Source organism: Phyllopteryx taeniolatus, chromosome 14, assembly GCF_024500385.1.
Source record: "Phyllopteryx taeniolatus isolate TA_2022b chromosome 14, UOR_Ptae_1.2, whole genome shotgun sequence".
NCBI classification, from domain to species: domain Eukaryota; kingdom Metazoa; phylum Chordata; class Actinopteri; order Syngnathiformes; family Syngnathidae; genus Phyllopteryx; species Phyllopteryx taeniolatus.
This window is the reverse complement of record NC_084515.1, coordinates 7706303-7724124: the sequence shown is the minus strand read 5'-3', so window position 1 is coordinate 7724124 and position 17822 is coordinate 7706303. Positions and strand designations below refer to the sequence as shown.

The 17822-nt window shown below is 38.5% G+C and overlaps 3 protein-coding genes across 4 annotated transcripts; 1 reads left to right on the top strand and 2 right to left on the bottom strand.

Moving 5' to 3' along the window:
• Positions 1-34: 34 nt before the first annotated feature.
• Positions 35-4481, bottom strand: plekhj1 (pleckstrin homology domain containing, family J member 1). The gene is made up of 6 exons (XM_061797855.1): positions 4102-4481; positions 3910-3977; positions 3763-3829; positions 2715-2805; positions 2101-2164; positions 35-1075 (listed from the first exon to the last, which is right to left on the bottom strand). Exons 1-6 carry the CDS (start codon positions 4307-4309, stop codon positions 983-985), a joined length of 591 nt encoding a protein of 196 aa, XP_061653839.1. The 5' UTR covers positions 4310-4481; the 3' UTR covers positions 35-982.
• Positions 4482-5484: 1003 nt separating this feature from the next.
• Positions 5485-9863, top strand: sf3a2 (splicing factor 3a, subunit 2). Of its 2 annotated transcripts, none has more exons than XM_061798399.1 (8): positions 5485-5582; positions 6153-6457; positions 6534-6580; positions 7829-7938; positions 8984-9033; positions 9110-9250; positions 9321-9389; positions 9464-9863. In XM_061798399.1, the coding sequence occupies exons 2-8, from the start codon at positions 6260-6262 to the stop codon at positions 9704-9706; spliced, it is 858 nt and encodes a 285-aa protein (XP_061654383.1). In that variant the 5' UTR covers positions 5485-5582; positions 6153-6259; the 3' UTR covers positions 9707-9863. The 2 variants fall into 2 exon arrangements, with proteins under 2 accessions (XP_061654383.1, XP_061654384.1); XM_061798400.1 differs by having other exon boundaries at positions 5536-5578.
• A 417-nt stretch (positions 9864-10280) lies between these two features.
• LOC133489398 (uncharacterized) lies at positions 10281-16789 on the bottom strand. The gene is made up of 7 exons (XM_061798425.1): positions 16575-16789; positions 15950-16050; positions 12595-12623; positions 12438-12495; positions 12219-12353; positions 12044-12144; positions 10281-10773 (listed from the first exon to the last, which is right to left on the bottom strand). Exons 2-7 carry the CDS (start codon positions 16041-16043, stop codon positions 10438-10440), a joined length of 753 nt encoding a protein of 250 aa, XP_061654409.1. The 5' UTR covers positions 16044-16050; positions 16575-16789; the 3' UTR covers positions 10281-10437.
• Positions 16790-17822: the final 1033 nt, after the last annotated feature.

The following is a 17822-nucleotide window of genomic DNA, read 5'->3' as shown; positions in this document are numbered from 1 at the left end:
ATGTCACTAGATTCACTTTACTTAGAAAATTAAATATCAGATAAAAATATTTTATTAAAAAAAAAAAAAAAGAAATCATCTATAAAAGTTGAAGTTAAATATGTTCTCAATGAAGACGACAAGACACTGGGAAAGCAAGTGAAGCATACTGTACGCTAATTATAAAATAGACGTGTATGGAATGTTTACCAAATTGCAGACTACAGAACTGTGTTTACATGTAACGTGGTTCAGAGCTGTAGCGACATACAAAAACAAGAGGAAGTCAAAAGACTTAGCATGGTCCACCTTAACCAAAGAAATGCGAATTACAGTGCAATAGAAAATAAAAAGTTAATTCAAGTACATTTTAGAAACTCATAAAATAAACTCTCAAGAACAAGTAAAGTACAGTACAGTGTGCAAAAGTATCTTAACAAGCCAAGTAGTTTAGATGAGCAGGACGATAAACACTCATGGAGAAAAAAAAACAATATTTTCCCTCGCTATATTATATGTATATAATTGTGGCTCAACTCAGTAGTTTAAATACCATCGGTAAGTCTTAGTTTAATTAAGCCATTTATCTAAAATGTTGCTCTGCAGCCATTGTTAATATTTTTCCTATTGTCCTGACTGATTCTCCCAGTAGCAAGTCAAATATTGCCAGTGACTCACAATATCCACATTATCTAAAATTAGAGACTATTAACTATAAAATAAAGGAAAAAAACTTGTGATGACAGAAGCTGGCACTGAGAACCCATAATCAGACATGATTTCTGAAGGCCACAACAAGCTGGTGGTACAAGATTCACACACAGTTGAAATCCTATGTTCAATTTTCAACTGGTGAAAAAACTAAACAATAAAAAGCAGAGTGTGCACACACCCTTAAGCGCTTACAGTAATGCCTTTGCTTTTCAGTCCAGGGTGGTGGCGCTATTTGAGTGGCAAGCTGAACTGAAAATAAAATAAAGATCAAAATAGGCAGAATGCTAGTCTACATTGAGGAGGCATCTCTGGGCGTATGCTGCAGGCCATTAGTAACTTGAAAGCGAGCTTCATCTGATATGCCGTACTGCTCCAATGGATCCTGTGGACACAGAAAAGAAATGGCCATGAGCTCACTGTATATGCGTTTTGGCATAGTACAATGGAACCTCGGTTTTCGTGATTAATCCATCGCAGAAAGTCTGACAAAAACGTAATCATACAAAATCCAAAGCAATATTTCCCATAGGAAACAATGTAAATCCAATTAATCCAGTTTAGGCACCCCAAAAATATTAAAATCAGTGTGAAATAAATCAATAAATAACTAATAAAGTGGTTAAATGAACATTTAAGATCACTTTTACCTTGATTGAAGATTCTTATTGCCGTATACAGCAAGTAGGGGAGAGAGAGGAGCCATTTTCCAAGTTCTTTCTTAAAGTCTCTTGTGTTTCTGGCCTTCTTTATCAAAAGACTGGCACTTTCTATTGTACTTTCAACAGATGGCGAGGCGTATTCCACAAATCAAGCTTTTGTTAACAATTCAAGGTAATAAACCTTCCCAGTCTACTCCGCAATACTTTGACAAGTTGGGGCAACATTAGTGTGCCATCCTGTCACAAGTTAATTGTGTTAATTAAAAGTTAGTTGATAAGTAAGCCAACACTTGGCCCAAGAATGTGTGCTGAAACTGTGTTATTGTACTTAGTGCTTTTATTTTGAAGGTCTGACTTTTGACAGGTTGTGTTGCACAGGTGTTGCCTGAGTACATTGTGGCATATTCCTTATAGTCTGTCGAACCCTTTAACACAACTTATGAAATGCTTTGGATGAACGAGCATTAATTCCAGGAAATAAATGGCCGACTCAAACGATTTTGTTAGTTTTTTTTTTTTTTTTAGTACATAAACCGTGATAACATTTTGCCGAAAAAAATTGTCCAAAACTGAATAATGCAAAAACCAAGGTTCCACTGGATATAATTCACTCTGAGGGATGGATTTCCAACTTTGGACGGGACAGGGTTTTAAAGATTGGCTGTTCGAACATATTAAATTAAATTCCGTGTACTAGATGTTCAATTCCGCTAAACGTTGACAACATTTATACACAAAATGTAGTTACTTTTCCAGTGAGCCTGTGGATTTCAGTTCTGTAGAATATGAGATTCCGCCTCATGAACTCATAGCTGCAAGAGATAAGAAATGAGAGTTGACTTTCAGCTAAAAACAAAAAAAGATCCAGTTGTTAAAAAAAATGCAGATGAGGATCTGAGCTGTAACAATCTATTTCAGTCTTAACACAAACACAACAGAGGAGTATCAAGACCACACTGAAAGAATGACGTTGAGAGGCTTTAGTCAAGGGAGTATTCATTATCAGTTTCACAATGAAATACCTTTTTCAAAGAAATACAAATGTATTCTAGTAAAATGACTGTTTTCTATTCCAATTACTTTTTTTTTAAATTAGTGTCCCACAATTAGTGCCACAAAACTAACTCTTGCAACTTTAAGTGGTAAATCCTGCTGTGTTGATCGCATGTCCCATTTGATGCTATAGTGTGCCAACAGTTAAACAAGGGAGTCAAAAACAGGCATCCAAACCCATTGGTGTCAACCGAAGACATATCTGTGCCCTGAAGCTACCAGACAAGCTTTTTATGAATTAAATATTCAAGATGACTGACTTTAAATTCAACTAGTTGCTGATTTTATCCCCAAACAAAACACTCTTACCTAGCCCTGATGATGGAGTCTATCCACTTCCCACATTGCTCCTCAGAGTCACACACAAAAAGATATTTCCTCTCTGCGTCTTCTAGAAATGCTGCAGACAAAAACATATTTACAGCAAATGGACTGACAAGTACATCATTAAAGTTATTGCCAACCATTTTGTGGAAGAGACTGCCAGGTGTACAATGTGAAATTCTTCAATTTTACTTAATTGGTCAAATTTTTTTTTTTTAACTACAAATTATGTATCTTTGTTCATCTATCTATGATAGTGATTTCCAACCTTTATGGTGCCAATACACATATTTTACAATTGAAAAATCTCACAGCACACCAACAAACAAAAATGTCACAAAAAGTGGATACATTAATTACTGTATGTACTTCCTGCCATCTAATAGAAGAACATTTCTTTGTTCAGTTTGTCAGTATGCCTCACTGGCATAAATAGATGAACAAAGATACACGACTTATTGTAAATAAAGAATTTTTTGAGCAAGTAAGTAAAATTTATAATTTCCCACGGTACATCTGAAAAGCGCTCACGGCACACTAATGTGCCACGGCACACTGATTGGGAATCACTGATCTATGCCAGTGACGTATAGTGAATAAATGTGTTCTGTGAGATTTTTCTAATGTAAAATATGTAACCACTGCATGGTAAACGAACGGTTAGCACACCAACCTTCCAGTTCTAATATTGGGGGTTTGCATGTTCTCCCTGTGCTTGCATGGGCTTATTCCAGGTCCTTCCACATGTTAAAAACACGTTTTAAGCTAATTGAAGACTTAATTGTTGTTAGGTGAGAATGTGAGCGTAGATGTTTTTTTTTTGGGTTGTTTTTTTTGTTTTTGTCTATATGTACACTGCAATTAGCTGGCGAACAAAGTCAGCTGCGATAGGCTTCAGCTCACCTGCAACTCGAGTGAGGATAAGCAGTATAGAAAATGAAAGGATACAAAATATGTGCATTGGCTCAGTACATGTTGGGAAACGCTGCATTATGGCATAAAGACATGAAAATGTTTAATTACTTCCACTCACCAATGGTGAATGTTAGGTTGTCCTCCTTCTCCACCCGACATTGCTCCAACAGCAGAGCTCCAATAGGCTAACAAAGAATTGTTATTAACCCGTTTGTAAACAGTTCATGACAGACCAATAAGTGAAAATGGTAGTAGTTACACTCACTTCTTCCTCGTCAGTCTTAAAATAGAAGAGGAAGTTAACAACGAGTTTCACTAGCCTCCTCTTGACAACTGCAACACAAAAGGAAGCAAAGTGAAACTCACACACAGCAAGCTGTCTTGTGGCTAGTGCTTGGCTAGCCTTAGCTGTCACCCATATTGGACTCGGAAACGACCAAATAGATGAATAGGTTACCATCTCCTTTCTTGGGTCCTCGCATGCCCAGCTCGGCGACCATTTCTGACGGCTGTCGGCTCAAGTGCACCATCTCCTTCTCGTTAAAACGCATCACTGACCGTAAAAGTTTTGAATTTAACACGACCGCTGCACACTCGCCACAGCCCCGGTCATTTCCCACACTGAAAACAACAACGACGGTATCCAATGGCGTCGTCAAAAACATTGACTGCTTGTTAAACAAGTCTCTCCATAGTTAGATGTTATTTACTGGTTGTGACGGAGTAATGCTAAGCATTTTAGACGTCAAGGAAAACAAATGTATCCGAATATTACCCGTCAAAGCACACACAGCAGAACCACTCCTCTGCGGGCTCGTTGTACGGAAGTTGGGAAGGGTCGAACTAGGCGAATTGTACCTGTCACTGACTACAAACAGCCACTAAGGTTATACAATGTAATATTTTTTTTGTGTCTAGATAATTTTACTGCAATGTAAATATAAGTACTAAGTTTATTTGTATAGCACCATTCAAAAGATACATCCATATGGTTTTGTCTTACTTGATTTGGAAAGCACCAGTGTTTTCCAGTGGGAAAGAAAGACTAAGAGACTAAATTAAATAATGCAAATAAAGATAACCCCCAGGCCAAAAAAAGGTAGGATTAATTTTAAATAAACAACAACAGTAAATTGACAACATAAATGATCATGATAAACTATCACTAAACAAAAGAAAGATGGCAAAAACAAGAAATACTGTTTTTATTCATGAAAAAGTAGTAGCAAACAAGGTCAGCTTTGAATGTGTCGACAGTTTGAGCAGGTTTCAGGTTGTTCGTGGAGTTTCTTCCACAGTCGAAGGAACCGCGCTCCTGCTCACTTTATTTAGTTCTGGTTCTGGAAACATTCAATATGCATAAGGAGTCTAGGTCTCATATGGAAAGGTCTTGAATATATTTATTGCCAAGACCTTTCTGAGGTTTGTAGTAATAAAATAATTTTTACATTTTTTTTCTCCCATGAAGCCAGAGTAGAGATTTTAGGATGGGTGTGATGCGGTCTAGTTTCCTGGTATCAGTACGAATTTGAGTAGCAGCATTCTGGACCAGTTGCAGCATTGGAATTAATTTTTTGTTTGTTTTTGTTTTTTTTGTTCATGAACCAGCTTTTCTGTTTCTAATTCTAGAGATAAGCAGTCACAGGCTCACAGCTTGTAAGTGGCTTTTAAAATTCAAAGTTCGAGTCAACATTTACACCAAGATTTCACACTTGATCGGTGGCTGGCTGAACGAGTCAAGTTGAACACTGACCCAAGGCCATTTAATCTTATTTTGCTCAAAACGCGTCGAATTTGGCCTTGTGCGTCTCCCGACCATTAGATGGCGCTAGAATCACAATGAAGCAAGTGCACAATTATAGCGAAGAAGTATAGATGATTTGCGCATGCGCACTGACTGGATTCGCTGTTCGCGAGATCTCTGCGGGTGTATTGTTGGTAACTGTCTTATCTAAATACAACGATACGTGATATATATTTACAAAGCATTTGAGTGTCTTATAATACATGTTGCCGCAATGCACTTTTTATACTTTTTCGTTGTAAATTCTTCTGCCCGTTAGACGGGGTTTGTTACGCCTCGAGCTAGCTAACTCTGTAACTTAGCAGTAGCTTTGCCACACTTCATTCAGAGTTACCGACAACGTAACACAACAGCAAATCGTCTTGTTGTTGTAACTTTAAGTATTTGTTTTTGGTTGAATAATATAATCCTTAATAATAACATAACTGCTAACTAGGTTGAGAGAATTCGCAATTTAGTACTAAGCGTACCAATCTAAACTGGGTGAATAGTAATCCCCGTCCATTCGCTGTTCGCTACTAATTCATTTTTATTTATTTATTTTTGGAACCTATCCTCCGTTATTCGCTGTAAAACTGTCCTATTTACTCTTACTCTTGTATCCTCTCACTTCACATTTATAATAGCCTAAAAGTCAGTCTACAAATGATTTGTGTGCTTCTATTAGTACATTTCTAACTTGAGCTGCTTATTTCCCCACTTAGGTAACCTATACAAGAAGAGGGGGGGGAAAGTGTAGTTGTCCAGTGTTGGATCAACTGGGCGTTTGCCTGCGAGCATCTCCCAAGTTTCGGTCAATCACCTCGCAAAAATGGATTTCCAACATCGAGCTGGAGGGAAGACGGGCAGCGGAGGGGTGGCGTCCTCCTCGGAGAGTAATCGGGACAGACGAGAGCGGTTACGCCAGCTGGCTCTGGAGACCATTGACATCAATAAAGATCCCTACTTCATGAAGAATCATTTAGGATCATACGAGTGCAAACTTTGCCTGACGCTTCACAACAACGAGGTTACAATTACATTGTTACATGCACATCCCGTGTGGTTCAAGTACAATATTAACTATGTGCTCTTGTTCATTACAGGGCAGCTACTTAGCCCATACACAAGGAAAGAAACATCAGACCAATCTGTAAGTACCATGGCTTGTTATTTGTTATGTGGACAATGGTTGGCAGTCTTGTGATAAGGTTAATATAAATCTAGACTTTAAACCGAGCTTATCGGCCAGATCGGTAATTAGCATTTTATGCTGATCGGCTTTAATGTCATAATTCGCCGCAAAAGACATTTACTCCACGTCGCCATCGTGTACGGTATATTTGCTTCCAAAAGCTAGTTTATTCTTAGCCTCACACAGACAATTTTTAGCCTAGTCCTTTGACGTAGTACTGTAAATATCTGACATCCGATAGTTATTTAAAAAAAAAAAAACGTTGGCGCTGTGGGGCAGACTACAAGACAAAAATGGTCTTTCACGATTGCACTATGTCAGACTAATGCAATAAAATCTTGTATTCCGATACCACCGCATCCTGTTTTTTACGATCACTGGGCTTCATCTTGTCAACTCAAACGCGACCGGATACACTCGTTGCCACGGGCACGACAACAACAATCGATCGTGTCGTGTGTATTATAAGAACTAAATGGGGAAAAACCTGTGTTGATGGGCACCGGTGCTCGGGAGAGGACTTTAATGCAAGGATTGCTTGAAGTATGTTCACATATTTTTAATGCGATACTGGTCGCAAGCAAGTAAAAAAACGTTATGTAGCCTAGCAAGCTAGAGCTAGTACTAACAGTTGTACCGGCGTTCTGTCGAATCATGCTATATAGTTCCGGTGTGTGTGGAGTAATGTAATTACAATAAAGTAATTTAATTACAATAAGTTAGCACCAATTATTTCTGTCATGTTGTAATGTTGGTTTCACCTACTGATTAGAATACATGACCTGACTAGAGCAGTGATTTCCAACCTTTATGGAGCCAAGGAACATATTTTACAATTGAAAAATCTCACAGCACACCAACAAACAAAAAATGTCACAAAAAGTGGATACATTAATTACTGTATGTGCTTCCTGCCATCTAATAGAAGAGCATTTATTTGTTCTGTCTGTCACAATGCCTCACTGGCATAAATAGATGAACAAAGATATATTTATTGTTAATATAATTTTGTGAGCAATTAATTAAATGAACAAGTCATTTAAATAGACACACTGCTCCATCTTGTGATCCGATTGGTTATCGTTTTTTTAAACTCGCTGATCGGCCCCAGAAATCCTCATCATGTAAAGCCTCTATAAATCAAATCAAAATCAACCCCCACTTCATTGTCACGCAGTTAAAACATTTTGGGTTGTTTGTTTTCAGAGCGCGGCGAGCTGCCAAAGAGGCTAAAGAAGCGCCAGCTCAGCCAGCTCCAGCTAAAGTGAAGGTCGAGGTCAGGAAGTTTGTGAAAATTGGTCGGCCCGGATATAAAGGTAGAGTACAGCAATGTGATTGCACACTAATCACAAGAAGTTTGAAATATTTGGCTTCCAGGTAAAATTTTACTTTTTAGTTTTACCTTATTAAAACCTCATATAATATTTTATACAAATATCTGCAATATAATTTTGCCTTGGACAAATGAGATTACTTTTGCCATTCATGTGTATGGGGTATGTCATTAACCAGCTACACTTCAGTCACAGATATCTGCTAGTGAATTATGGATATCTGCAACTGAATTATAGATATATGCAACTCCAGTTTGAAATATCTTAATGTCATTTTGACTAGTCATTATTCCAGTCACAGATGTCTTTTCGCCTAGTTAAAACTTAATTTAAGCTATCTGAAAAGGGGCATGTAGAGATCTTGAATTGTGGTGAATTAGTTATATCTTGAACTGGAATGACGACTAGTCAGAATCAAATTGTAGACATCTCAAACTGGAATTATAGATATCTACAATTCAGTTGCAGATTTCTAGTCCGTAATTCAACATAGCGGATATCTGCAATTGAATTGCAGATATCTATAATGAGAAACACCTTACAGGTGAACTGCAAAAGTGACGTAATTTGTCCTGGGTAAAATGACATTGCAGATATTTGAAATGACACTTGTGGATAGGAAGACTGTAGTTATGGATATCTGAAATGTTCTTTTTGACTACGCAAAATTGAATTACAGAAATCTGCAGCACATATTCAGTCTAGCTGTTAAATGTTAAAAGAGCTTGCCATAGACTGGAAGAGTAACAGAAAGGCATAGAGGTGGTTGTCCTCGACAATTTTAATTGCGCAAACACCTGTTGGGAATTTTGCTGCAAAACGTACTGAAACATTAAACAGTTGGACATTCAAAAGTTTAGAGAAGTTCAGATGAAGTTCACCTGTAAAGGTAATAGAGCATTTTCGGTTCATGGTGAAATTTCACCCTCAAGCCCAATATGCCTAACTGTTTGTGAGCAGTGTGTGTGTCAGTGCAGTATCCTCATGTTTTTCTGATTGTGGTTGATGTCCTTCTTGTCCTTCTTAGTAACCAAGCAGAGGGATCCAGAAACTGGGCAGCAGTCTTTACTTTTCCAGGTTGGTCTGAACTAAAATAAAATGAAACTAACAGAAATATATAAAGAATCTTAAATGAGTTTTGTTTGACCTTCAGATTGACTACCCAGAAGTGGCCGAGGGTATCGGGCCCCGGCACCGTTTCATGTCTGCATACGAACAGCGCATCGAGCCCCCCGACCGCCGTTGGCAGTACCTGCTGCTGGCCGCAGAACCTTATGAGACAATTGCATTTAAGGTGACTCTTAACTACTAATTGTATTTTATTTTCTCTCCAACGTGATATAAACACTTTGGGTCTTTTTTAGGTGCCCAGTAGAGAAATTGACAAAGCAGAGAGCCGCTTCTGGACACACTGGAATCGAGAAACGAAACAGGTACCAATTAGATGATGTTAGTCTTTGATAACTGCGAAGGTGTGTGGTCTAAACTTCGTATTTCCTCCCCTCAGTTCTTCCTTCAGTTCCACTTCAAAATGGAAAAAGCTCTCATACCACCCACTGGTCCACCGCCTCCGGCTGGTATGAAGCGTCCTCCACCTCTTATGAGTGCTCCTCGCCCACAAAACGAATCCATGCCCCCACCTCCAGGCGGGATGATCCTCCCCCCTGGTGCCCCCGGTACTCCTCAAATGCCTCCTCAGATGCCCATGCCACCAATGCCAATGAGGCCACCACCCCCCGAGGCTATTTAAATGGGTAACAATTAATTGTGTTAAAGCTGATTGTTTTTCATTTCTTTTCTTTTTTTGTCTCCATCTGGTGTGATTTTAGATGTCTGATTATGGAGTGATACATTTGAAAACAAACTAATTTGTAAGATTTTGTAATTAAATATTCTTGAAAACAAAAGGTTTGGTATGTATTTCTTCCAAAAATATGCCACATGTGAACATATTTAGTGATGATGATATGAATTGGGAAAATTGCAGAATATCATTGTAGTGCTCTTGGGTGTTTTTGCCTTAAAGTTGAGGACAAAATGAAATTTGGAGCTCATTTGTCAGTTACCATAACGATTCTGAAATACAGTAATGGGTTGTAATACTTAAAGTGGCAACATCTGTGACTTCAGACTTAATAGTTACATATCCGAAAAGTGTAATTCGCATGAGCACATTAGTCTTTTAATTTCTTTTAAAAATATGCCCTTTGACATCCACTTTGGAGTTTAAATAAAGTGTTAAAGGTGAACGTCACTGAATTCAAAGCGGAAAAATAAAGTGATATTTGAGATTGAAATGTAACATGACATGTTTAGCAAGAACACAAGGAGTACATCTTTTTATTTAAATTATCTAGCTGTATTGACAGATGTGGATGCAAGTGGCAAGGTGACTGGTTGGTGGAGATACTAAGACAAACCAGCAAGTTATATTCAGTTATACTAAAACTGCAAGAAATCATTTGTACCGAGAAAAAGACATCATTCCTTTTCAGTCTTTTTCTTCTTTTCCTTAGTCTCTCTCATTGTGTTTGATACCAACTCCTCATTTTCAACCTTTTTGTCCTCTCCTTCGTGTGTCTTCAGTATGTCCTTGTCTTTCTTGTCTTTAGCCTTATGTTCTCGGGCTTTCTTGGCTCTCTTGGTCTTTAATGTCCCTTCGCTCTGCTTCATGAGTTTTTTGTCTGGGACTGGCTTGTTTCTGAGACCCCTCGAGCTTTGGCCCGTTGCTCCTCTTCTCCTCCGTTTTACATCATTCTCATCGTCATCAAGGTCCGGCAGCCACCAAAACAAAACTTCCCACAGGGTCGTCTCAGGCTAAAAACATAAAATGGGTGCGTTAACATTTGATGGCACAAAGGGCTTAATTCACCTATTACCACCACTATGATTTCGCAATTATCAATGTGGAAAAACAATATAACAGTACGCAACTCTGCCGTGTACATCTGGAGAATTCAGAATGAATATTTATCTAATAAATATTAAAAAAAACTTTTTTTTTTTTCAACTCACCAGAGATGCAATTTTTTTAATGTATTGATGTGTGCAGATCGCCGCAAACATGTTTTGCTGGTTGAACTTGGCTGTTCTCTGACCAACCAACCAGAGGATGGAAAAATGCTTGACGTTACTGTGGGCCTTCGAGCTGGCTGTGTCAGGCGAATTTGAAATCTGATTGGTTAAAGAAACTGTCCTGTTGCTAATACAATCAAAACATATTTGCCGTTGGGCATTACAGAATTCCCCTATTTGCAGATTTTATTTTATTATTATTATTTTTTTTACTTATCCTCTGTTATCCTGTGAAAAACTTACCTACTCAGGCCAAACCAATAAAAGTGTTGTCTTGGCACCATCTTGTGGCATCTTGGTGCCAATGAACTATGTTAAAGTGCTTTGAGGAGCTTTGTTTAGTGCTTTTCCGCCATCATGTGGAATCTTAGGGCCAAGGAACTACATTGAAGTGAGTTGAAGAGCTGTGTGTAGTGCTTTTCTGCTGTCGCGGCTTCTTAGTACCAAGTAATTATGTTGAAGTGAGTTGAGGAGCTTCGTGCAGGGCTTTGCCACCATCAGGTGGCATATTGGAACCAATTAACTATGTTGAAGTGAGTTGAAGAGCTTTGTGTAAGTGCTTTGCCACCGGCATCTTGGTGCCAAAGATCTATGTTGAAGTGAATAGAAGAGCTGTGTGTTGTGTTTTGCAACTTGAAGCAGTTTTAAACCTTTTTAGAGGGAGGTGTCAATTACTTGCACATTTTTGCTATCCCAGTTCACTGTGTACTTTCAGTTACCTGGACAAGCACTATTAATGCTGCAGAGCCTGGGCAGATTAGAATGATATGGCAACACATGGAGGCTGAAATTTGATTGGACAAAAAAAATAAAATAAATCTAATCTCCACATACATGTACTGGAAGCAGTGCAACCAAGAGAAACACGACCAAGTCTTTAGAAGAGACTGTTGGGAATAAATTAAATTAATTCCATGGAACAAATATTTTATATATTTAGGTTGTACTGTAAATGTGGCACAGTGCTTCTGATAGGGTTTAGGCCAGCATAGAAGGCCTAATTTCATTTTACCTCCGGTGGTTTGCCTCTGTGTCGTAACGTGGTGGGATGTCTCACGGTCAATTTGACCTCCCCCTCCTCCTCCTCTGCTGTTTCCTGACCACGCAGGGTTTCTGTTACATTGTAAAGACAGCATTCAGTCACAGCCGGCACACAACCTTGTCCTCGTTCCATCTGCTGTGCTCACCATGAAGTCTCTGGCACCCCGAGGTGAGCACCAGGATGGTAATGGCCACAAAGAGACAGCGGTTGAGTGTGACGTTCTCCCACGGTGTCTCAATCTGGCCCAAATTCTGCATGGACAAGGTTTTTTGCATAGGAACTGAAGGAAGAAAAAAAAGACAGATAAGTTGTTTTGGTTTGTTTTAATAATGTCAGTTAGAGAGGAAATACTATAGAGACTCACATTTCCTGGGAGCGCTTGAATCCATGTGTAAAGTCTTTGGTTCTACTTCAGAAATTTCCTACCGCAGACATAATATAATACACATTGTGTAATAAGAAAAAAAAGAAATATATATATATATATATATATATATGATAATGGTTGTTTATCTACTAACCTCTCCAACTTTCCTGCTTACATACATTTCTACAACGACAGACAAAATGAGATTCATTTAAACCAGGCAAAATAAATCCATTCGAGGCAATTCTGTCAAAAGACTAACTTCCATAGGAAAGAAATACTGACGTTATATAAAACATCACATTCGTTAGTCAATAATTAATCTTAAAATGATTGGTATACATAAACAATGTGTAAAATCAGAAAAGAATAGCAACATTGAACATCAAACAGCTATTTATTTAACTCTTTATTGGGGGCTCATTGTAATTATATTATTGTAATTAAACCCCATTTTCGCACATATTTTTTTGGGAGGGTGGGAGACTACATTTTTATTCCTCATTCATTTATCAGTGTACAGTGGAATATTCAAAATTTAACAATCAGTTTTGTGATGTTGGTTGACTTCAAGTTCTAATTTCAAACATACAAGCCCAATTCCAATGAAGTTGGGACGTTGTGTTAAACATAAATAAAAACAGAATACAATGATTTGCAAATCATGTTCAACCTATATTTAATTGAATACACTACAAAGACAAGATATTTAATGTTAAAACTGAAAAACTTTATTGTTTTTAGCAAATAATCATTAACTTGGAATTTTATGGCTGCAACACGTTCCAAAAAAGCTGGGACAGGGACAGTCAGAGACGGAGACAAATTCCTTGTGTTTTTGGACATACTTGGCAAATAAAGATGATTCTGATTCTGATTCTGATGTTTACCACTGTGTTACATCACCTTTTCTTTTAACAACATTCAATAAACATTTGGGAACTGAGGACATTAATAGTTGAAGCTTTGTAGGTGGATTTTTTTACCATTCTTGCTTGATGTACAGCTTCAGCTGTTCACAGTCTGGGGTCTCCGTTGTCGTATTTTACGCTTCAGGACAGTCTAGTACCTGCACTCTTTTACTATGAAGCCACGCCTTTGTAACACGTGCCAAATGCGGTTTGGCATTGTCTTGCTGAAATAAGCAGGGGCGTCCATGAAAAAGACGTGGCTTGGATGGCAGCATATGTTTCTCCAAAACTTGTATGTACCTTTCAGCATTAATGGAGCCTTCACAGATGTGTAAGTTACCCATGCCATTGGCACTAACACAGCCCCATAACATCACAGATGCTGGCTTTTGAACTTTGCGTCCATAACAGTCCGGATGGTTCTTTTCCTCTTTGGCCCGGAGGACACGACGTCCACAATTTCCAAAAACAATTTGAAATGTGGACTCGTCGGACCACAGAATACTTTTCCAGTCCATTTTAGATGAGCTCGGGCCCAGAAAAGCCGGCGGCGTTTCTGGGTGTTGTTGATAAATGGCTTTTGCTTTGCATAGTAGAGTTTTAAGTTGCACTTACAGATGTAGCGCCAAACTGTATTTACTGACATTGGTTTTCTGACGTGTTCCTGAGCCCATGTGGCTCATACATATTGATGTCATTTTTTGATGCAGTGCCACCTGAGGGATCGAAGGTCACGGGCATTCAATGTTGGTTTTCGGCCTTGCCGCTTACATGCAGTGATTTCTCCAGATTCTCTGAACCTTTTGATGATATTATGGACCGTAGATGATGAAATCCCTAAATTCCTTGCAATTGTACGTTGAGGAACATTGTCCTTAAACTGTTCGACTATTTTCTCACGCACTTGTTCACAAAGAGGTGAACCTCGCCCCATCTTTGCTTGTGAATGACTGAGCAATTCAGGGAAGCTCCTTTTATACCCAATCATGGCACCCACCTGTTCCCAATTAGCCTGTTCACCTGTGTGATGTTCCAAACAGGTGTTTGATGAGCATTCCTCAACTTTCTCAGTCCTTTTTGCCACCTGTCCCAGCTTCTTTGGAACGCCATAAAATTCTAAGTTAATGATTATTTGCTAAAAACAATCAAGTTTATCAGTTTGAACATTACATATCTTGTCTTTGTCGTGTATTCAATTAAATATAGGTTGAACATGATTTGCAAATCATTGTATTCTGTTTTTATTTACGTTTAACACAACATTCCAACTTCATTGGAATTGGGCTTGTATTTTCCAAAGGAAATAATGTAAATGAATTTAATCCATTCCAGGCACAAATTGTCTCCATCATAAAACCTTAACTAAAATAAATAAATAAATAAAAATAATCACTTTCCATTTTTGTTAAAACTGTCATGATGACCTGACTGTAGTACATGATAAATATGATTTGTGAAAACAGCAACTATCGCTGGCCCGATCTTGTGCCTCTAAATTGATTTGCAAGAAACTAACACACCGGAGGAAAAATAACCAATCAGAGACCAGAGACAGAAGGTGTGACTGACAAGGTGGCTGATAAAACTAAATCAACATAAAACTACTTACCCTTTACAATAGTATACATTTAAAGTAATAGCCTATTTTTACACTAGTCATTATGTTAGCATCTCCTGATAGTAGACACAGTAAGTTCAATTTTTTGTTCTATGGTAATCATTACATTTTTCCTCTTTGCCATCACATGTCTACTGTATGTGGTGGCATCACAAAAAAAGCCAAAGAAAAGGCAAAACACACTTGTAGCTGGAGTTAATCCTTTTTTACGCCAAAGTCTTACAAAATTTGTCTTAGATGACATTATGTATAATGATGATAATTGGATCCTGTCTAAGTTTCGTTTGACTTCCGTGGCATATTTTGATTGAACTCAAAATGTACCACTTTTAGGAAGATCCATTGTACAGTATTGAAAATTTTGCTTACAGTGGACCTGCACATAGTCCCGGTTCGGCACCCGCTGATTCATCTATTTGCATATATATATATATATTTAAAATGTTTTTCATTTTTTTCCCCTTGTTTTTCTTTTTGTTTTGTCTCTTTTTGGGCGAGGGAACTATTCATGGTCCCTTTATTCACTGATTGTCTGGGAGAAATGATTCAGTTCTGCCTTATGGTGACGCATGTCAACTCTAACTGACCAAATGTGGGTCCTTGCCTTCTAAAAGGTTGGATCCGCTGGGGATCATGCTCATCTGCAAAAATAGTATTTAGTACTCTAGTCCAAAAATACCTTGCTACTAACAGTGCATGTTCTCTTATTTTCTGGGCTCTGTCAGACAAATGTTCAGTGGGATTTAGGCTAATTATATAGTCGGAATGATTCATGCACCAACTATCTCTGTAGGACAACTCCGGCACATTATCACCATGTTGCATTGGACAAGGGATCGTGTTTCAGTGGCTTGTATCTGTATTTATATTTGTTTTTGTAATATACAATGCTGTAAATACAGTACAGTAGACATTTTACTGCATGTGCAGGCATCACAGATTTTGTGCATGTGTGTGCGGTTGTTTGTGTGTGTCACCACCTGGTTGTCTGATCTGTCGAACAGGCTTCTGCGGAGGAGGATCGTCTCTTGGTGGCCCTAACTCCTCTTCAAATGTCTCATAGCTTTCCTCCATGTCTTTCCTGAGACAAAATGGCACAAAGGGTTTGAACATGTCAAAATAAAAGTGTTTAAAAAGACATATCACCTTGTGGATTTTTTTTTTTTTTGATAGCTGTTCAATTGTGTCAGTATTTTTTCATTTTGAGCATAATCGTGTATTTTTACATTCGGTGGCAAAAGTTTACACACTCTGTACTTTATTAAGTAGTGTCAGATATCTGAAAAATCTACGTAGTAACCAAGTATTTGTAGTATATTTGGCTCTACATGCCTCCTCTTCCTAAACTGAAATCACAAAATCACAACGTCAAGATTTCCAATTTGAATGAAAATAAAACTATCTCACGACCTTCACATTTACATTAAAATGCTGTGAGGCCCTTATGACATTTCATGATACTGAGTTAATGTCCTAGCACCACTATAAATAGATGTGGGGAAAAATCCCCACACGATGGATGCACACAACACAAAAGAAAACAAACTGGTCGTATCATACAAAGTTGAGGCCTAACCTTTGACCCGCAGTGAAGCAAGAACCTACCTGACTCGACATTTGGGGGTCCCAAGGCTGTGTCGGGGGACCTTTGTCACAGAGTTGTTGTTCCTCCGGAGAGGCGGCGGCACAATGTGAACAGCTCTGACAGCCCGAAACAGGTGCAGGAGAAGACAAAAAACAAAAAATAGAAAGCACGGCGTGTCAAGTGAGAGGCGTTGACAGAGGCCATGTTGACATCACCGTGTGCTGTCCAACCGACAAATCACGACGCTGGGCCTGGCTGAGAGGGAGAGAGAAGGCCACGGGGCACCAAAGTGTGGCCAAAGGAAATCACAATACATCCGTCCATTCATTTTCTAAAGTGCTTGCCGTCATGGGTCATGGGGGAACCGGAGCCTATCCTGGCTGTCTGGGCAAGTACGCCCTGGACCTGGTTGCCAGCCAATTGCAGGGCACATATAGACAAGCAACTATTTACACTCACATTGACCTTCATGGACAATTAAGAGTTTCCAATTAACCTACGATCAGTGATTGGAAGTAGCAAAGTACAAATACTACGTTATTGTACTTAAGTCGATTTTTCAGGTATCTGTACAGTACTTAACTTGAGTGTTTATTTTTCTGATTACTTTTTACTTTTTCTCCTTATATTTCTAGACTAACGACACAATGTAAAAGTATAGAGAGGTAACATCAACTGCAAGTAAGATTTTGATTCATTGATGGACTGATTGAGCTCTTGGGAAAAGTCCCTTATTCATAATGGAATGTTACTATAACAATAAATGTTATATCGGTATGAAGTTTTTATTTTTTGGAATGTTCAATCAATTCAAAATTAAAACGCGGTGATGAACTTACCTGTGGAACAGAAAAGTGACACCTGGTAAGCCACGCCTTCTGCCTCTGAATTTTCACATTTAAAATTGCTCATTTACTACTGTCAAGTCATGCTAAGAGTTTTAACAAATATGACAAAAAGTTATATTTGTGAAACATCCCCACAGTGTACAGCACATGAGTACTTTTGCCACCTCTGCCTAACATGGATGTATTTAGAATGTGAGAAGAAGCCAGAGTACCTGATGACCCAAGCACGAGGAGAACATGCAAACTCCATACATTGATTCAAACCCAGAACCTGCAAACCATTATTTCACCGTGCTACAGTCAAAACTGTGCAAGTTAAACAAGCATGCTATTCTTTTATTCACCGGCAGAGTGTGCTGCTGGACTTGGAAGCCCAGGTTAGAGTTTTGCAGCATTTAGTCCAGGGTTTGGAAACATTTT